This window comes from Pelodiscus sinensis, chromosome 25, assembly GCF_049634645.1.
Source record: "Pelodiscus sinensis isolate JC-2024 chromosome 25, ASM4963464v1, whole genome shotgun sequence".
In the NCBI taxonomy this organism is placed as follows: domain Eukaryota; kingdom Metazoa; phylum Chordata; order Testudines; family Trionychidae; genus Pelodiscus; species Pelodiscus sinensis.
The window spans coordinates 16,967,376-16,984,625 of NC_134735.1; the positions used below are offsets into that span (position 1 = coordinate 16,967,376).

The 17,250-nt window shown below is 41.7% G+C and overlaps 1 protein-coding gene across 9 annotated transcripts in view; it reads right to left on the reverse strand.

The window, feature by feature from the left end:
• The window catches only part of PUM1 (pumilio RNA binding family member 1), a 140,098-nt gene that overhangs the window by 45,468 nt on the left and 77,380 nt on the right, over positions 1-17,250 (reverse strand). For 6 of the 9 annotated variants that reach the window (XM_075908743.1, XM_014579270.3, XM_006134561.4 and 3 more), the window contains 2 exons: positions 6,411-6,504; positions 5,003-5,119 (listed from right to left, as the gene is read on the reverse strand). In XM_075908743.1, the coding sequence (XP_075764858.1) occupies positions 5,003-5,119; positions 6,411-6,504 (211 nt within the window). The remainder of the gene's footprint in view (positions 1-5,002; positions 5,120-6,410; positions 6,505-17,250) is intronic. The other 3 variants (XM_006134560.4, XM_006134559.4, XM_025190431.2) reach the window with 2 other exon arrangements.

The window sequence follows — 17,250 nt, forward strand, 5'->3', positions numbered from 1 at the left end:
TCGTCCAGATAATACGTCCAGATAATGGTCCAGATAATACGCTAATACGCCATGAGCCAGGGGACTGCACTAGAAGACCTTTCAATGTCCCTTCCAATCCTACGATTCTATGATTCGCTGACTCAAAATATCAGTGAAGTTTGCAAAAGCATATTAGTAGCCTTGGAAGGATTATCAGCACTTACTGATAAAAATCTAAATAGATTTCACCATGCACCCAAAAACCAGACAAATATATTTCTGTAATATCAGAGTTTACAGTTAGGAAAAGTAAGAAAAATAGCATTTGAGAACACATCTGAATCAAAATCCAGTGATTCAGACTTTTAAATTTGGCTCATATATAGGCTAGCAAATGAATAGTAAAAAAAGGTACGATTTTTTGATAAGGATATTTAACTTTGTATATTTTGACATATGTTCACCATTTATTTTAACACTTTGTGAAGTTTTAACTTTCTGAATTTAACATCTACCATCATTAAATTGTTTGACCCTCTCCCATAATCTTCTGCAGCTGTGAAATTTTTTTAAATCTAAACAAATGTTTAAAAATAAGTATCGATATCAGCAGGGCTTGACAAATGGCGGCGAAAGCCGCTCGTCAGCCCCGCACTGCGCATGCACAAGAGCTGCATTGCACACGTGCGCGCCGCCAGTAAACAGGGTGTGCGGTTGAAATCTACTCGCCATGGCGAGTAGATTCTATAGTTTGTCGAGCCCTGAATATCAGTCAAAGTATATAAAAAATAATTCTAACAAACCTACATGTTATCAACTTGTTTACTGAATCCGCTGAAGAGTAACTGGAAACAGAATGCTGATAACTGTTAGGGAATCCCAATTTCCAGTTATTTGACACCAAACACTTTCTTTATATCTTTTTAAATATGTCACAAACTCTCATCTCTCCGCAGAAATAGTGATATCTCCATCAGAATGTCAACACTAAATTTCAGCCTGTATCTCCATTCAAATCAATTTTAAAAGAAAGTCTTTGTTGAGGGAAAAGCTCCTCTGGATTGAAATCCCTGGAAGATGATTTAACATCCCTCAATTGGCATTGCAAGCCTTAGGTGCAAACCACCATAAATCCTCCCTTCTTTTGAAGGAGACCTATAACTTCATTTCTCCCATTTCACCAACATTAAGTCTCTGCGTTTTCAGTTTAAACCCATTTTTACCAAATATTTCCTACGTTTTAACAAAAAGTACTTTTTTATTTCACCATACTTTTCATTTGTGATCACAAATTCTGGCTAGGCCAAAATAATTCTATAACTGGAGCTAGATTTTGTTCTTTGCAGCTTCAATACTGCTGCAAGAAGTTTGCTTTGGAATAAATTTACCACTTTTTATTCTTATAGGTGAAGTAACAGACAGCCTTCCAGGTAAAAGCAACTCAGGGTAGCATCTTATTGATCTATTTGTTATTAAGGCTATTAATGTTTCCTTCCCTTGCAAAGTTTTAAGTCATCCATTCACAGCTACACAGCCATCACATGGTAGTTTATTGACTTCCAGACTATTACAACATCTGTTTACAGAAAGCTATGAAATCCATTTTTATTGTATATTTTCAAAATTTATTATTTTCAAATTTTATTTTTTTCCATTAAAATAATTCTCTGGGGGAGTTTTGTTATCTTGCTATAATGACAATTAAGTAACTTTACTATAAATGTGTAAAATGTTCAGAACTGGACTGCAATGGGAAAAATAGGTTTTACCAAAAAAGTCCTACAATTTCGAACAAAACATCCTGCAGATATACAGTAAAAGTAACTCATTTTAAAACACTTTAAAGTAGCAATCAGTAATATGACCAAACTGACACTGCTGAACAGAAACTCAAGAAGTCTACAGAAGAGCCTCTTAGAGTATCAATTTAACTAAAATCATCATTGAAAATTAAAAATATATATATACTAAGCATAAAATAATACAGTATAGCTTTGCAGTAGTCACTATTGCCATTTTAAACTCAATACTTTCAAGCTTCCTATATACTGAACTATCAAACTATCAAATCAACAATTAATTGCTGAGTTGCATTATAAATCGACACATTTAAATGTCATTTTTGCCATCTCCATCGTGGTAAATTATGGGTAGCCTTTTAGTGTTTTCTCAGAAAGTGATTCCCTCATCTGTATATAGATTTTATATTTGCTATTGAGTCTCTATTTATGATGATGTACAATAGGGCAACCTCTGCTTTTTTGACACTTGTCCCTTCATAACCTTCCTTTAAAGTGCAAAGAGCCACAGTGAACCTGGGATAGTCTCAATCTGAATGCTGTGCAGAAAACAACTCCCCTTCTTGATACTGCTCTGGGGAGGAGAGGATGAGAAGTGGTAGCTTCCTGTACTGATCAGTGTTCTGTTGCATTGCAGGAGCCTGTCAGGAACCAATCTCATGGATCAGTTACAACATGTCTTTTGCTGGATGGACATCCCAATGTTTGGAGAACTTGCTGAAAGCTTCAGGTCATTTTTCCAGAATATTTCTCTTCTCTCTTACAGAGAAGTCTTTTGGAGCAGTTTCAAGTTGTGGAATGCCTTTTAGACATGTTTAAATGGGGAGAAGGGAAGCTTGCACAAGTTGTAGCAAGCTATGTTTCTAAGAGAGGAGTGGGGAACCATTTTTGGGTTGGAGCCACTGACCCACCGAAAAAAAATCAGACAGGGGCTGCACGCAAATGAGAACCCCCCCCCCCCCCCCCCCACACACACACACACCTCTCACCAGCATGGGCTCCCCAATGCTGGGGTGAACTCTGAGCCTCAGGGGTCAGATCCTGGCAAGCTGGGGGCTGCATCCAGCCTCCAGCCCTTAAGTTCCCTACCCCTGTTCTAAGTAGCCATTATTAATCAATGGTGGTGGTGAAGAGCGAAAAGGAATATACAAAACGTTGTTATAATGCCCTTCACAAAAGCAAACCCTGGGCTATAGTAAATCCCATTCCTGGAGTTCTTCCAGCCTCAGAGCTGCAAGGGTGCTCCAGGACCACAGCAGGGAGATGGCATTATGTTTTTTACTGAGCTAGATTTTATTTTTAAATATTGTGGGATTCAGAGTTACTGTTTGGATTCTGCAGTTCCGGACATGTGCTTGTTCATGAAGATTCAATATGGTTCTACTAGCTCCCTACATCTTGGCTTTCTTCCATTTAATCTCAGCCTTACCATTTAATCTCAGCCAATAATAGACTTTACCTTAACTCCTTTTGCCTTTCATTTTTATTGTGTCCCAACCACATCTAACATTTATCTCTTCAAAATGACTTTTTTTTAAGAGGCATTATAATCCTGAAAGGGCTGCTTTTGATTCCTCACATGCTGTTTTATGTACCCAACCAAAAATACCATCTGATCTGGTCATCAGGGCCGAATTAAGGGGGGCCTAGCCGGGCAGCTGCCCGGGGCGCCAACCTATGGGGGGGCGCCTGATTGAAGTGGTAAGGGGCGCCACGCATCCGGGGGTGGGGCCACGCATGTGCCGTGTGCCCGCAGTCCGGAGTGCAAGTATGGCTTGGTCCGGCACTGCTGGTCATACCTGTAATCCATTCATCATAGGCTGACGAAGGTTGGCCCCCAAAGCTTAAATGCTAAAACAATTATGTAACAGATGATAAATATTACAAGGAATCCCCCAAACTTTCTACCCCATACTGCTCAAACCAGAATACTGTAACACTTGATTGCAATAAATACAATTCAGCTTCATTTTAATTTTATCTTGGATTGAAAAGAAGGGTTTACAGCCTGCATAAGAATGAAACATTATTTACCTCCATTGAGTAATGCATGCCCTAATCTAATTGCATATGTTCAAAATTCATGTTCCCCACAGATTTCTTTGCTTCCCTACAGAAAAATGACAGCAAAGCAAATATATGGGTGTCTATATTTGTGGATTAATAACTAGAAATAAAAAGGTCAAACCTAGATATATTAGATACAGAAAGGGTTTGTATCAGAGGGGTAGCCGTAGTCTGAATCTGCAAAAGCAATGAGGAGTCCTGTGGCACCTTATAGACTAACAGATTTATTGGAGCATAAGCTTTTGTGGGCAAAGACTCACTTCGTCAGATGGTCTTTGCCCACGAAAACTTATGCTCCAATAAATCTGTTTGTCTATAAAGTGCCACAGGACCTCATTGCTTTTGCAGAGAGGGTTTGGGATTTCCTTCAATGTTCCCCACTGCCATTGTCCAACCACTATATTGTAATTTAAATAAATTAAAACAAAATACAGGACTATGTAGCACTTTAAAGACTAACAAGATGTTAGTCTTTAAAGTGCTACATAGTCCTGTATTTTGTTTCAGCTACACCAGACTAACACGGCTACCTGGGAGAAAGAGGTCTAGTACGAAGGCAAGAATAACTCACCTTAGGATTGGCAACTAGAATACTTTATATTCAGAGAAAAAGCCTCAGTACAGGTGATCTTTTGACCTGTAAGCCTTGGAACAGGTAATTAGGGGACTGGAAACATGAAGTTGAGAATTTATCATGGCAAATCTCAAATTAACAGTAACGAATTTTACTTAATACTTTCTTGGCTGGAAACATTTACTACTCTATACTTGCAATGCAAGTTTCAAAAGTATTTGACTTTCAGGTGCCAAATTAAAAAAAGCATAACCACACAATGCCAATCAATCACTCATTTGTCACTAAGTGCATATTTGTCACTATAAATGAAATGTCACCTCTCATTCAGGATTTTTGTTCTTAACCTTAATTGTAAATAAAATCCATGTGATGCCTGTTTTGATCCTCTAATTCAGTTATTCATCTGTAGGGACAAGGTTTTACAAATACAAAATTCGACTGAGTTTTATAATACTTATATCATGCTGACATCTGGATATTTTAGCAGAGCTCAAAATTTGCTAACAGATTACATTAAGTCTGTTCTGATAGTGACAGTTAAAACATTTTAGGTAAAGAAAATTGTATCTACTTTACAAACATCTCAAAAGTTCCTCACCTAAAGTTGCAGCTGCTGCAAGTCCTGCTGCATATGGATCTGTTCCTGGTGGAGCAGCACTGATGATGTATGGATTGGGGACAAAGGCAGCGGGAGCTAAACCTGCTGAAAACATACCTGTCAGTAAAAACAAACTTAACTAGAACTGCAGCCCTACCAGAATACCTACATGTTTTGGCTACTCATCCTGGCTGTAATCGAACGAGAGAAACAGGCTCGAGCAGCTATGATTTAAGAGTAAGAAAAATTGGCAGCTACTTTCAGATGACAAATTATGCATTTTCACATCCAGTTCCTGGTAGATAGCAGACAGTAAGTTTCCTGGAGTCTTATCTACTGTAAAATTTGTATCAATGTTATCATGCCTATATATATGGAATTTGACTCCAAAGATGTAACATCCTTTAAAGAGCTTGGAAACTAATCAACTAGAAAAAAAGACATGGGAAAATGAAGAGCAACTACCAATTAATTATATTGGTGCATATTAATACATACCCATAAACTAAGTTATTTCTTGAAGTTCAATTGAGCCTTGATCTCATAGGAGCTCAAAGCACTTTAGAGACATAAAAACACTTTCATAAAAATTCTATTAAAGCTAGTAAATTAGGGCGAGGATGACCGGGGTCTACAGCAAAATTAACAAATGTGCATTGCAACATACTTGGTACCTAAGAAACAGTGTCTTCATAATTCATTATACCAACTTCAAAACTAAGTTCAACAACTCAGGAAAATCTACACTAACTCTTTGATGCTCGTAAAAACTTAGATACTGGAAAATGTTTACTCCTACCATTAACGAGTAAGCCCTTGTGAGTGGTTCACCCATTTTTCTTTACACAAGACTATGTACAGTTTTCCTTATTCAGTATTTTTGAATACTATGTATGGTAACATGTTTGAAAAACTGCATCTTAAACTTAAGTCTCACCCAGAATAGCCTGAAAATCCATCCTGTGGCAGAATTAATCAAAATTAACCCTAGTAATACATTAAATATGGACTTAAGTTTTTGTGAGCTGAATTTTCCCTCATTTCACTGCCCCAGTTACCCCAATTCATGTCTAGTTCAGAGTAAATGTGTAGAGTGCTTACAAAACACTCTCACTGTTGAACAGCAGTCTCAATGAGGGAAGTGTCATCACCAGTAAGGAGGAATTTTTTGAAAGCTTTATAAGTATAGTAAGAGTGCTTGCTACCAGAATTTTGCAAGGCAGTATAATCTACAAACATGGTCTGCTTCTGAGATCTGTGTGTCAATTATCCATAACCAGGAAGGTACTTTTAAAACACCTTTAACGGCTACATCTTTTTTCATTGCCATGGGCTATTTTGAAGACCTCCTTTAGCAGCACCCATTGGAGAAATCTAAGGAACATAGGGCGTTAAATGAAAGACTTACCTATGTGTGGTTGATGGGCAGCTGCCAATGCATATTGCTGCTGCTGAGCTGCGGTCAGTTGCTGAACAGCAAGTGCATTCGGTCTTTGAAACAACTGCGGGAACAACGGAACAGATTTTGATTCTTGTGATTGTTCATGCACAAGAACAATATTCTTAGATTCCCATCTGAAGCAATCCTGACAATAGATTTACTATCGTAAGACTATGAACACTTCACGATATGGAAATATATTTGTTCAGCAAATAGTCCTGTGGCACCTTAGAGACTACAACAATATAGATATTACCATGAGCTTTCCTGGGCAAAGCACCCCGCTTCTTCAGATGAGCTAGAGTGGAAAAATGAGAACCCATCTACCACAAGCCATCCCAAAATAGTCTCATTCCTGTATTAGCCTATTGTGGAGGTCTTCTTTGGACTCTTACAGCTTTCTACCACTGTATTCCCTGAAAGCTTCACTAGTCAACTCTCCTTTAAAAAGACTAAGGCAAACTCCTTAACTGCAGCCTACGGATCACAAAGAGCTTGCAACTCACATTGCTATAATGTTGAATTAAATATATTAAATAGTTTAGTACTTTACCAGAGAGGTAATTTCTGATGCCACAATAATGTTATGAGACTGCAAATGGCAGTGGAGATTGGCTGAATGACAGGGAATGGGATGGCGGAAAGGAGAATCTCTGTAAAATGTGGTCCATGCTCAGGAGTTAAAGAACCCTAATACCACAGGAAAGGGAAAGCTTTCTTTACCTGTTAATTTTCTCTTAGAGATCTTCTAAATTAGCCCAGGCACTAGGTGCACATTGTTTTTCCCTGACAGTAGACAGAAAGCAGACACTGGGACTTTCTGGTGATATCATCCTGTGCAAAAGGGTTGCCAGCTCTCGTAACTCAGCTGAATCTTTGAAAGCAGTGCACAGCACGATTTAAGTGCAATATAAAGATCTCACATCTTGAGACACTGAAACCTTCCTTGTTATTTGCAAAAACTCTAAGTGTTGGAGAGCGCAGTAACCTTGGAGGAAGGAAAAAGGGCTGCACAGAAAACCTTGAAGAAGCAAATACAGAAAAAAGTCTCTCTCTAGCTTTGAGATGCTTGGGGCCTCCCAAAGGAGTGCAGTCCCCTATGGAGGGGAGAGACTAATGCCTCTTGGCTGCCTGCATCACTCTTGTGGTACACACAACACATTGGCACCAGTAGCTGCCCTGAATAACTCTAGTAGTGATGCGTACACAAAACTTCCTAGAGTAACGTACTGTGAAAACACAGGGACACTGCCTTTGCTGCACTGAAACACGCTTTTCTGACTAGACGCTTTAGCCACTGGATTAGAATGGATTTGGATGTTACAAGGATGGAACCAGGTTAGAAAAATGTATTACTGAGGGGTCGTCTACACTTCAAACATTGCAGCTACACTACTGCAGCACTTTAGTATAGACATTACCCATTCATATGGGGGGGAGGGTTCATAGTTAATCTATCTCCTTGAATGGAAGTACCTAGCTTGACAGAAAAATTCTTTTAGACTTAGAGCTGCCTATGTCGGGGATTGGGTCCATTAATTCACTTGGGCATAACAAGTGCCTAGTTTCTTCATAAAATGTTAAGTCAGGGGTAGATGTACAGTAATAATTCAGCCTGACTCAGAAACAAAGAACTTTTTAAAGAGCAGGTTGTCTTGATTTAAAAAAAAAAAAAAAAATCAGGTACAGGTCTTCAGAGAGCAGGGTTTTCAACACTTTATCCTCCTTGCTCAGTAGATGGCAAATATGAAGAAGAGGGACATAGCCTAAGGGATAGAATTTTCTTTTGTCATCTCCTCCTCCTTTTATAGGTCCAAGCTAAGGAACATAATGCAAATAGAGTAAAGTATTCTTAGATCCAAAAGGGAAGAGCTAGTCTGAATACAAGTTTCAACTTTTGTCAAGCCCCATATCAAAATGTAGTTTACATCTCGGTAAAGCACATCTGCGTCCTGTGGAGACTGATAAATGTACCTGTAAGATGCTGATGTTCATTCTTATGTCTAGATCACTCTGAATTAACTCCAGTATGTTGGCTATGGAGAAGCATATCAAATCCATGGTTCGCCCATCACACTAGTAAGACAATCTGGTTCTCCAGAGTCTATAATCATGGTTAGACGTGGAACATATGCCTTTACTCAAAAGCTCTTTCTTCCAAGATGTATCCTCTCAATAGTGATGACCTAAGCCTGAACAACCTAAGCCAGTAAAGTCACCGGTAGTTAGTTATCGGATGGATCAGATTTCTATTGACTTGCATAGCTTCAGAGCAGGAAGGACATATTGACCAATCTGATATTGAGAGGTGTGTAGAAATGAGGGTTCCCAAGAATCAGCCAACTTTCTGCAGCACTTCCTTGTTGGATCAATGTGCAAAAATGTGATAGCATGCAGGGTATATTTACCTCTGGAACTCATACCCAGAATCCTTCTGTTTACCTTCCTGTGGTCCCCTTGAACTAGAACACAAATCCACTCTACATTTTCCAATCTCCTTTGTATATTTGGGATCAGTTTATCCAGTCCACTATGAACTCTGGCTGGGTAAACAACAGATGTGTAGGTTTTTCTGTTCTTACAGGCAACACAGCCAGTTTGTCTTAGCTATATTCTTTCTCCTGTTAGATTTACCTGTGATGGCAGGCACATTCTCAAACATCACACTGATCTATTTTTGAATGCAAGTTAAAAGCACAGAAGAGCAAGCCTGACTGCTCTTATATCTCAAGAGGACTAAGCCAAATTCAGCTGATGACAACATGGAAAGGATCTCCTGTTATACTTTATGCTGTCTGCCTCCCAATTACATTCTTGCTTGGTGCTTAACTGGGCTCCCAGATGTAAGAACTTGTATATCAAATTCCACATACTTCTTTCTTGAGTCAATATTTAGGCATCTGGCTCCCAAATCACCACAATCTGGAAACGGCCATCCTCACTGTCCACTATAATTTGACCCAAAGCCATCCATGTAGAGCTGAGTGACAGCTACTGACATGATTACTCATGCTGGAATGATTTTAAGGTTATGCATGCAGGCTGAATTATACTATGTGATATTGAAAACAGTTCCAGAGCTGTGAAATGCAGAGGACATGGATGTGAATGCAAGATTAGCATATATGGACGTAAGCAGCTATTGATTCAATTAGTTTGTGTAGATTCATCTGAGCAGATGCTTTAGAAAGTTCATTCGAAATTTCCCCCCTACAGACACTGATTTACAATGGCTCGTACAAGTAAACTGAACAAGGTTGTTGAAAGTTTTGAAACTGAACTCTTAGCTATGGGTCATGAGGCCTAACAGCCATTGGTCTAATATTATATTTATCCCTGCATGAAAGGAGTAGAGTAGCCTTCCTTCTATGAAGTCCATGGATGCATGGTACCATCATTACTGCTTGAAAAAGGAAGGTAGCAGTATGCAAACACTCTTTTTTGGATGAAGGTGGTGTGTTGGAAGCATCAGGTGAATTGTGGCTGCTCTCTCAGGGAATAAGATGTGGTTTCTTAAAATTGTGCCTGGTGAAACAGACAAACTGCCAAATATAAGGTATACTCTGCAGAAGGCCAACTTTTTCTATCTATTCTCCAAAGCTTTAACACAAGAAGTTTTCTTTTGAAAGACCATTGCAGTGGTCAGCAACCTCCTTGTCAAAATATCTTAAAAAGCATTTTCACAAACACAGAATAGCAGAGATTGGACAGAAATGCCTCTAAAATCTCAAAGAGCAGCTGACTAAATCTCTACAGATTCTCAGCTCTTTTCCTGTGAGTGGAAGTGGAGCGAGTGTCTAGCGGAAGGAGTTTGGGTGGATGTTTATAAGGGGGCATGGAAGGAACAAGATATTCCTGGCCCTCTCCCTGTTTGCACAGCACATCAGTCATGCTGTTCTCTGCCAGGCTCTATCAGTGAGTCACACAGAGCTCTTCAGTGGAGATGTGACTGGCTGTTTGTGTGCCTCATCTCCTACTATATATTTGAGAGTTTGAGAGGCATTTGTTCAAGAACTTCTCCTAAACAGTAAGAGCTAGGAACACAAAATCTGGTAGGCAGCTTCCTCTTACCATAACGTAAAGCAAGGTCCAGGTTTGAGTGTGCCCATACACTGGGAACAAGAGCGGCTTGAGGAGAGCTGCCGGCAACTAGCGCCCTAGGCGGAATGCGTGATTGGCGCCTCCACGTCCATAGCCCTCAATGGCATGACATCATCATTGGGCGCTACGTTTAACTCAGCGCCCTAGGCAACTGCCGAGGTTGCCTACATCCACAGGCCGCCCGACTGGGAAGTGCATGGAATGGGATTATTTCGCATCAAACAGAAAGAGAGGCATGTGATAGCAAGGAGAGTTATACTCACAAATGACCACAGGGCAATGGCAAGCGCCCCAACCCCAGGAAGCAGCTGATTGCTGGTAGCATGGTCTCTGCCACCCCAGTCTGCCCCAGGGAGCAGTTGCCAGCCACCTTGTGATCCCTACCAGCGTGTGGCCCCCAACAGCCCGGGTTGCCTCTGGGTAGAAGCGGGAGGGCGACTTGTGCCCCCGCCCCTTCCTCTGCCCAGGGCAGAAGTCAGCAGGAGGCAACATACCACCTTAGCCCAGGGAGAAGCTGCTGGGCAGGCTATGAGGCCCTTGGCAATGCCAGGTAAGTCTTCTAGTTTGAAATAAAAAGGTCATTCACAGTGAGGTATAGTCTCCATGCTGCCACCAATCAGTTACAATGAGCACTTCCACTGGCTCGCAGTCTGGGGACAGAAACAGGCCTGTTCGTCACTGGCTGAAGGGGGACGTGCCTCCTCCTGAATCTCCTTGCAATTATTTTCTGCCTTTCACAGTTGCAGACATGACCAAACCTTGACTGTTGTAAAACACGTCTGAGGAAGATTCCAAGGAAATGTCCCAGCTTGTCCCAGAGAATTGGCTCGAGAAGGAGAAGGTACAGCACCCATTGGCTAGAACATCATTTATTAAAGATTCAGAGCAAGGTTCCTCCCATGCATAACAGCGCTATCCCGGACAACAGTCAATGAATCTGATGTGATTTTCCTAATACAACTGGCTCTATTAGACAGTCTCCTGTCTTGGGTACAGAGGAGTTTCCCAGCTCTCCGCACACTGCCCAGCTAGCAGAAGATGAACACCAACACTTACATGGCAAAAGCTGGATTAGTAGAGTGCCTTCCACGCCCAGAACTCCCTTTCACCAAAGTCAATTGGGTGAGCTGGTGACTTCACTCTACTCATCTGCAAACAGCGAAGAAAGAGCCCTTCAGCCTCTGCCTGTGTCAGAATGAGGAGGGGAGCTGGATAATCTCTTACAAATGTGAGCAAGGTCCCTCATATGCGTATTCCCAAAACTGTTTTCCAGGAAAATACCAAAGGTCGCATGGAAGGAGCAGCTGTGATACTATTTAGTCCTTTCTGGCTGAAGAGGCTGTGCTCTTAGGCCTGATGATTCTCGGATGGGTCTTGCAAGGGTCTGTGATTTTTAAGCCAAGTCTTCATCCAGGACCAGTCAAGTTTAAAATGAATACTCAGACAACGTGATTACTGCTGTCGTGAACCCCAAAAGAGAAGTCAACAAAAAGCTTGTTCCGCTGGTTGGAGCAGAGTACATAGGTTAACTGCCAAGTTAAACCATTGAAATAACCTTGATTTTCTCCAGGAAGATTTTGTTGTGGGTGGATGAGAGTATCCTCGCATAAAGGTCAAGTATCTGTAGTATTATGGTATCAGCATGTCCAAGAAAAGGAAGTTGTACAAATCCAATATTAAATGCTTCTTTAGGGCATCAATTTTATTCCAACTCTACAAGGTCAGAAAACACAACCCTGGAACCTCTTCTGCTCCTTATAGCACTACCCAGACAGAACCCCTGTAAAAGGTGTTGTATTTCCAATCCATTAGAGTAGGCTTCCCAATGGCTAGTATTTCCAATCACATGAATATTTTTTTTATTTGAAGTCACAAACTTTCTCCCATGAGATACAGTATTACACTTTTAATTCAGACACAGAGTCCTCATTTGGCATAGCTTTCATTCCTAAGTAAATTCAAGAAATCTTCCCTCTACAGGTAAGCATCCAAGTCCAGTCCTTAGCAACACTGAAATCACAGGGCAGACAAATCATGTCTCCTGTACAGAGATTAGTGAGACAGCCTCTTGGTCATCAATACTTAAGATTGTCAAGTTCTGCTTACTGGTCATCCAATCTTTATCTTGTTTTAGATGTCCATATTTAAAGGATGATCATGCTTCGCACCCAGAGGCATGCTGCTACGAAAATCTCATTCTAACGGATATGTGGACCGAAAAATGATCCATGCTTAGCTGAAAGTTTCCTTTCATTGGGTAGGAAGGCCTAGGGATCCAGCCCTCCATTGAGGAAAAACTAGTGGCCCAGAACAGAAATGGATATTGACAGCCAAGGATTTAGAATCTGTTGCCATTAGGTAGAATTCACCATTCTCTGGAGAGACTGTTTTACCTCAAAGTACATTTAACATGATCTGTAATTTAAGAATGTAGACTTGAGTTATTCTGGTTGTGGACGTTCTCAATTGGAAAAAAATTAAGGCAGGGCATTACTCCCTTGCCAGAGACTGACAAGTCTGATCCTGCTACCAAACTGAAAGCATGTCAAAATACACATGGTACTAGTTACATGAATCTTAATAATCAAAGAGAAGTCAGTTTCAGGTAGCTATTTCTATTGTCACTATGTGTGAGCATTTATGGAAGCATGCCTGGGAAGGAGACAGAAGCAGCAAACATCACACTGGGCATCACATCTACAGGCAGATCTTTCTACAACAGAAGTCTAATGAGAATTCCTACAAGAGGAATCCAAGAGGAGGCAGGGATGGTAACAGCTACTTAGAAAGTCTGACTGCAGACTCTGGTAAGAATATGAGTGATGGGCTTGAGGTCTTGGAGCAGCTGGCATGTCAGGAAGACATACCTAAAGAAAGCAGATTAAGGCTGGTTAGCAGTCCCTGATGAAAACAATATGAATACAGGCAGTCCCCGAGTTACGTGGATCCTCCGCGGCGAGAAAAGCTGCTCCGTGTCTCCCTGGTCTGCGCCCTCCCCCCCCAGCAGACCAGGGAGACGCGGGCAGCGGGACCACCGAAACGCGCCGCGGTCCCGCCGCCCGCATCCTCCGCGGCTTTGCTCCGCATCTCCCTGGTCTCCCTGGTCTGCTGGGGGGGGGGAGGCGCAGACCAGGGAGACACGGAGCAGCCAACCCCATCTATTCAGGAGATAGGAATACGTCTCAATGCACTCTCTCCATCTGTTGGCAGTGAGGAACTATAACTCCAGACACCCAGGCTACACCTACATTGGCAAGATTTTGCGCAAATACTTTTAACGCAAGAGTTTTTGCGTTAAAGTATTTGCGCAAGAGAGCGTCTACACTGGCATGTGCCTTTGTGCAAGAGATATGCTTTTGCGCAAAAGCATCCGGGCCAGTGTAGATGCTCTCTCGCACAAGAAAGCTCCGATGGTCATTTTAGCCATCGGGCTTTCTTGCACAAGAAATTCATGTTGCCTGTCTACACTGGCCTCTCGCACAAGAACACTTGCAAGAACACTTGCGCAAGAACTATGACGCTCCCGCTCAGGAATAAGCCCTCTTGTGCAAGAAGCACTGATTTCTTACATTAGAACATCAGTGTTCTTGTGCAAGAACCCATGGCCAGTGTAGACAGGCGGCAAGTTTTTGCCAAAGTAGACATCGATATCATCTATACATCTTCTATATAATCTGGAGCTTGCCAATGTAGACACAGCTCCAGATTATATAGAAGATTAAAGAGAAAAAAACAAAACGAAGTTTATTGTAACCAAGTTTTCACCAGTGTTCCCTGTAAGCTGAGCACTTGGGCAGCCACCCAGGAGTGATTCAAGTACTTCCTAGTTCATTAGCAGAGCACCTACAGCCAGCAACAGGTGTTTCTACTTGTGGTGCACATCCACACATGCCTTGGTGCATGTGTGAAAATGTATTCCACCCACGGACAGAAAAAAATTAGAGGGAACACTAGTCTTGACCTTAAATTAAACTGTATTTTTATAAAACAACAAATAGTCCAGTGGCACTTTAAAGACTAACAAACCATGTAGCTGGGATCATGAGCTTTCGTGGGTTGTGCCCATGAAAACTCATGATACCATCCACATGTTTTGTTAGTCTTTAAAGTGCTACTAGACTATTGGTTGTTTTTTAAGTTTTTCCTGTTACAGACTAACTCGGCTACCCCTCTGAAACTTTTGTATTTTTATACTCTATTGTCTACTGGTTTTTGGCTCAAACTGATATTAAATTTGTCCTCCCTACACCTTTCCCCAATTAAAATACTGAGAATCTCAGAAACAGTGCTTCAGTTCCAAAAATATTTAAGTGCATAACATTTTAGCCTATTCTAAGTCATGTTCATCTACCAGGATACAGCTTCTGGTGAAGACACGTGAACAAGGTTTGTTGATATGCCTGAGATACAGTTTTAAATCCCAAAACTCCTGGAGTTTCACCTACACACAAAGCTAGTGTCATATACCATCCTGTCAAGAAGTCACGGGAGAAAAACTTGCAACAAACTGCGGCGTCACAAACTTTTATTATTCAGAGTGATGTCAATGTTATACAGTTCACATTTATATAATCCAGTTTCTCTTTTAATATAGACATCTGACATTTCTAATCAGATTGTGTATGGTTAAGAGGTTGCCGCCTTAATATTGCTTTTAGCAACACTGTTTTGTAATCCCTTCAAAGTACATGGCATCTCTTCTGATGTTCTATAAAGGGGGGTATACCAATAAGGTCCTTTTTGTCAAGATAGATTTCCTTTCAGAAACGTTTAAATGAAACCAGATTTTACTAGAGGTCCAAACACAATCATAACCTCCATTTGATAAAGCTTCCAACTTCACTTAGACAAATATTTTACTCCAATTTAGAATGTGTAATTTGCAGTCAATAGCACTAGCAACTATTTTTGAGCACAGCCCCCGTAACACTGATGGATGGACACTGGGGATGTTAGATACCACGTATTTTAGCAATCGCGTCGCCACAATTTTTAGTGGTTATATAAAATACTCCCCAGGGGCAGGGCCAGCAGCCAGTGAACTCCTGGGCCCATTCCCAGGGAGCCCCCTGCCACCCTACACTGCTGCCTCAGATACACGGCGTGACATGGAGCTGGGCGGTGGGGGAAGGCTGTTAAAAAAAAAAAAAAAAAAAAAAAAGTCAGCTCACCACATAGACGGGCTCCCACCTGCGACCTTGCACTGCTGCCTCTAGGCAGCAGCAGTCCCTGTTTGCAAGGGGGGAGGGAGAGGAAGGCTCCCAGCAGACAGCGTTTAAGTTGGCATGCCATGGAGCATCCTCTGTCTGCAAGGAGCCCAGGCCTGTCGCAGCAACAGCCCACGTCTGTTGGGCCTGAGCTCCCTGCAGACAGAGGCTATGCTGGCATCCTGCCTCCCCCATCCCGCCCTGGCACACACGGAGAGCCAGCTTTAAAAAGCCAGTTCTCCCCATGTATTGGCTCTCACCTCTTCCCCTCCTGCACCCAGCCACAGGAACAGATACATGTGGGGAGCCAGCTTGAAAGCCGGTTTCCTGCGTGTAACGGCTCCCACCTGCCCCCCTCACCCTCAGCGGTGCTACCTCTCTATCAGAGGCAGCAGCGAAGGGGTGGGGGGCAGACAGCTCTGCAGAATCCAATGTTCATGAGCCAGCTTTTAAACCAGCTTCTCCTGAGCACCAGCCCCCGCCTATCCCCCATGATGCTGCCACTGATATCAGTTAAGTGTTGAAACAGCTATACGCTAACATTCCTAGTGGACATATAAGAAAGTGCCTCCTCTGTTCTTCTGATCTAAGAATTTTGCATTTATACCGACAATGTTAAGAAGTGGGAAGTTAAAATTAGGTGTTAAGAACCATAGCAGTGAAAGCCATACAATAAATATAGTATAATTCAAGGTCATTACAGGTGTATATGAACAAATGAGGTTGCTATCAATACATCAATCTTATTTTTATGTATCAAAGTACTACAGGTTGAATCTCTTTAGTCCAGCAACCTTGGAGCCTGACCACTGCCGAACCAGAGAATTTGCCAAACCACAGGAGGTCCATACTGTAATGAGAGGGTCTCTATTTCACTGAGCTGAATTAATGGAGCAACTCTTGCAATGCTGCTTAATAATGTATGACTGTACTTATACATCCCGTATAAGTCTACACCTAGCCAAGGATTAGCACTCTTTAAAATTGTGTAACAACGCTAACACTTTGTTTTATTGTATTGGCACATGGAAATAAGTAGATAAAGCATAAAAAAGATGCTTCTGCTTAGCAGCATTAAGCACTTCCACTGCTTGCAGGTCTCTCAGAAGACTTTTAGGGGAAATTTAGAGCTAAATATCACCACAACCCTGAGAGCCAGGACTGGTGGCAGACAGCCAACTACCTAAAGTCATGCCGGACCACAGATGTTGACAGATCAGAGAATGCCAGACTAGAGAAGTTCAACCTGGCATTTATTACCTTGATCTGAGTGATTAAGCTGAGTGTAAGATGTATTTAATGGGCATACACTCCTTGTTGTCTGGCTTGCTAATGCAGCCTTATGTTCCAGAGGTCTGGCATGATTTTAGTTAGTTGGGTGTCCACTTGTCATAGGTGTGGCCACGTTTCCCATAAAGTCTGTTTACAGCTACCTGTCCTGGCTCTGAGTGTTCTGCACTGTTATTCGGCTCAAATTTACCCTAAATGTTTTCTAAGGC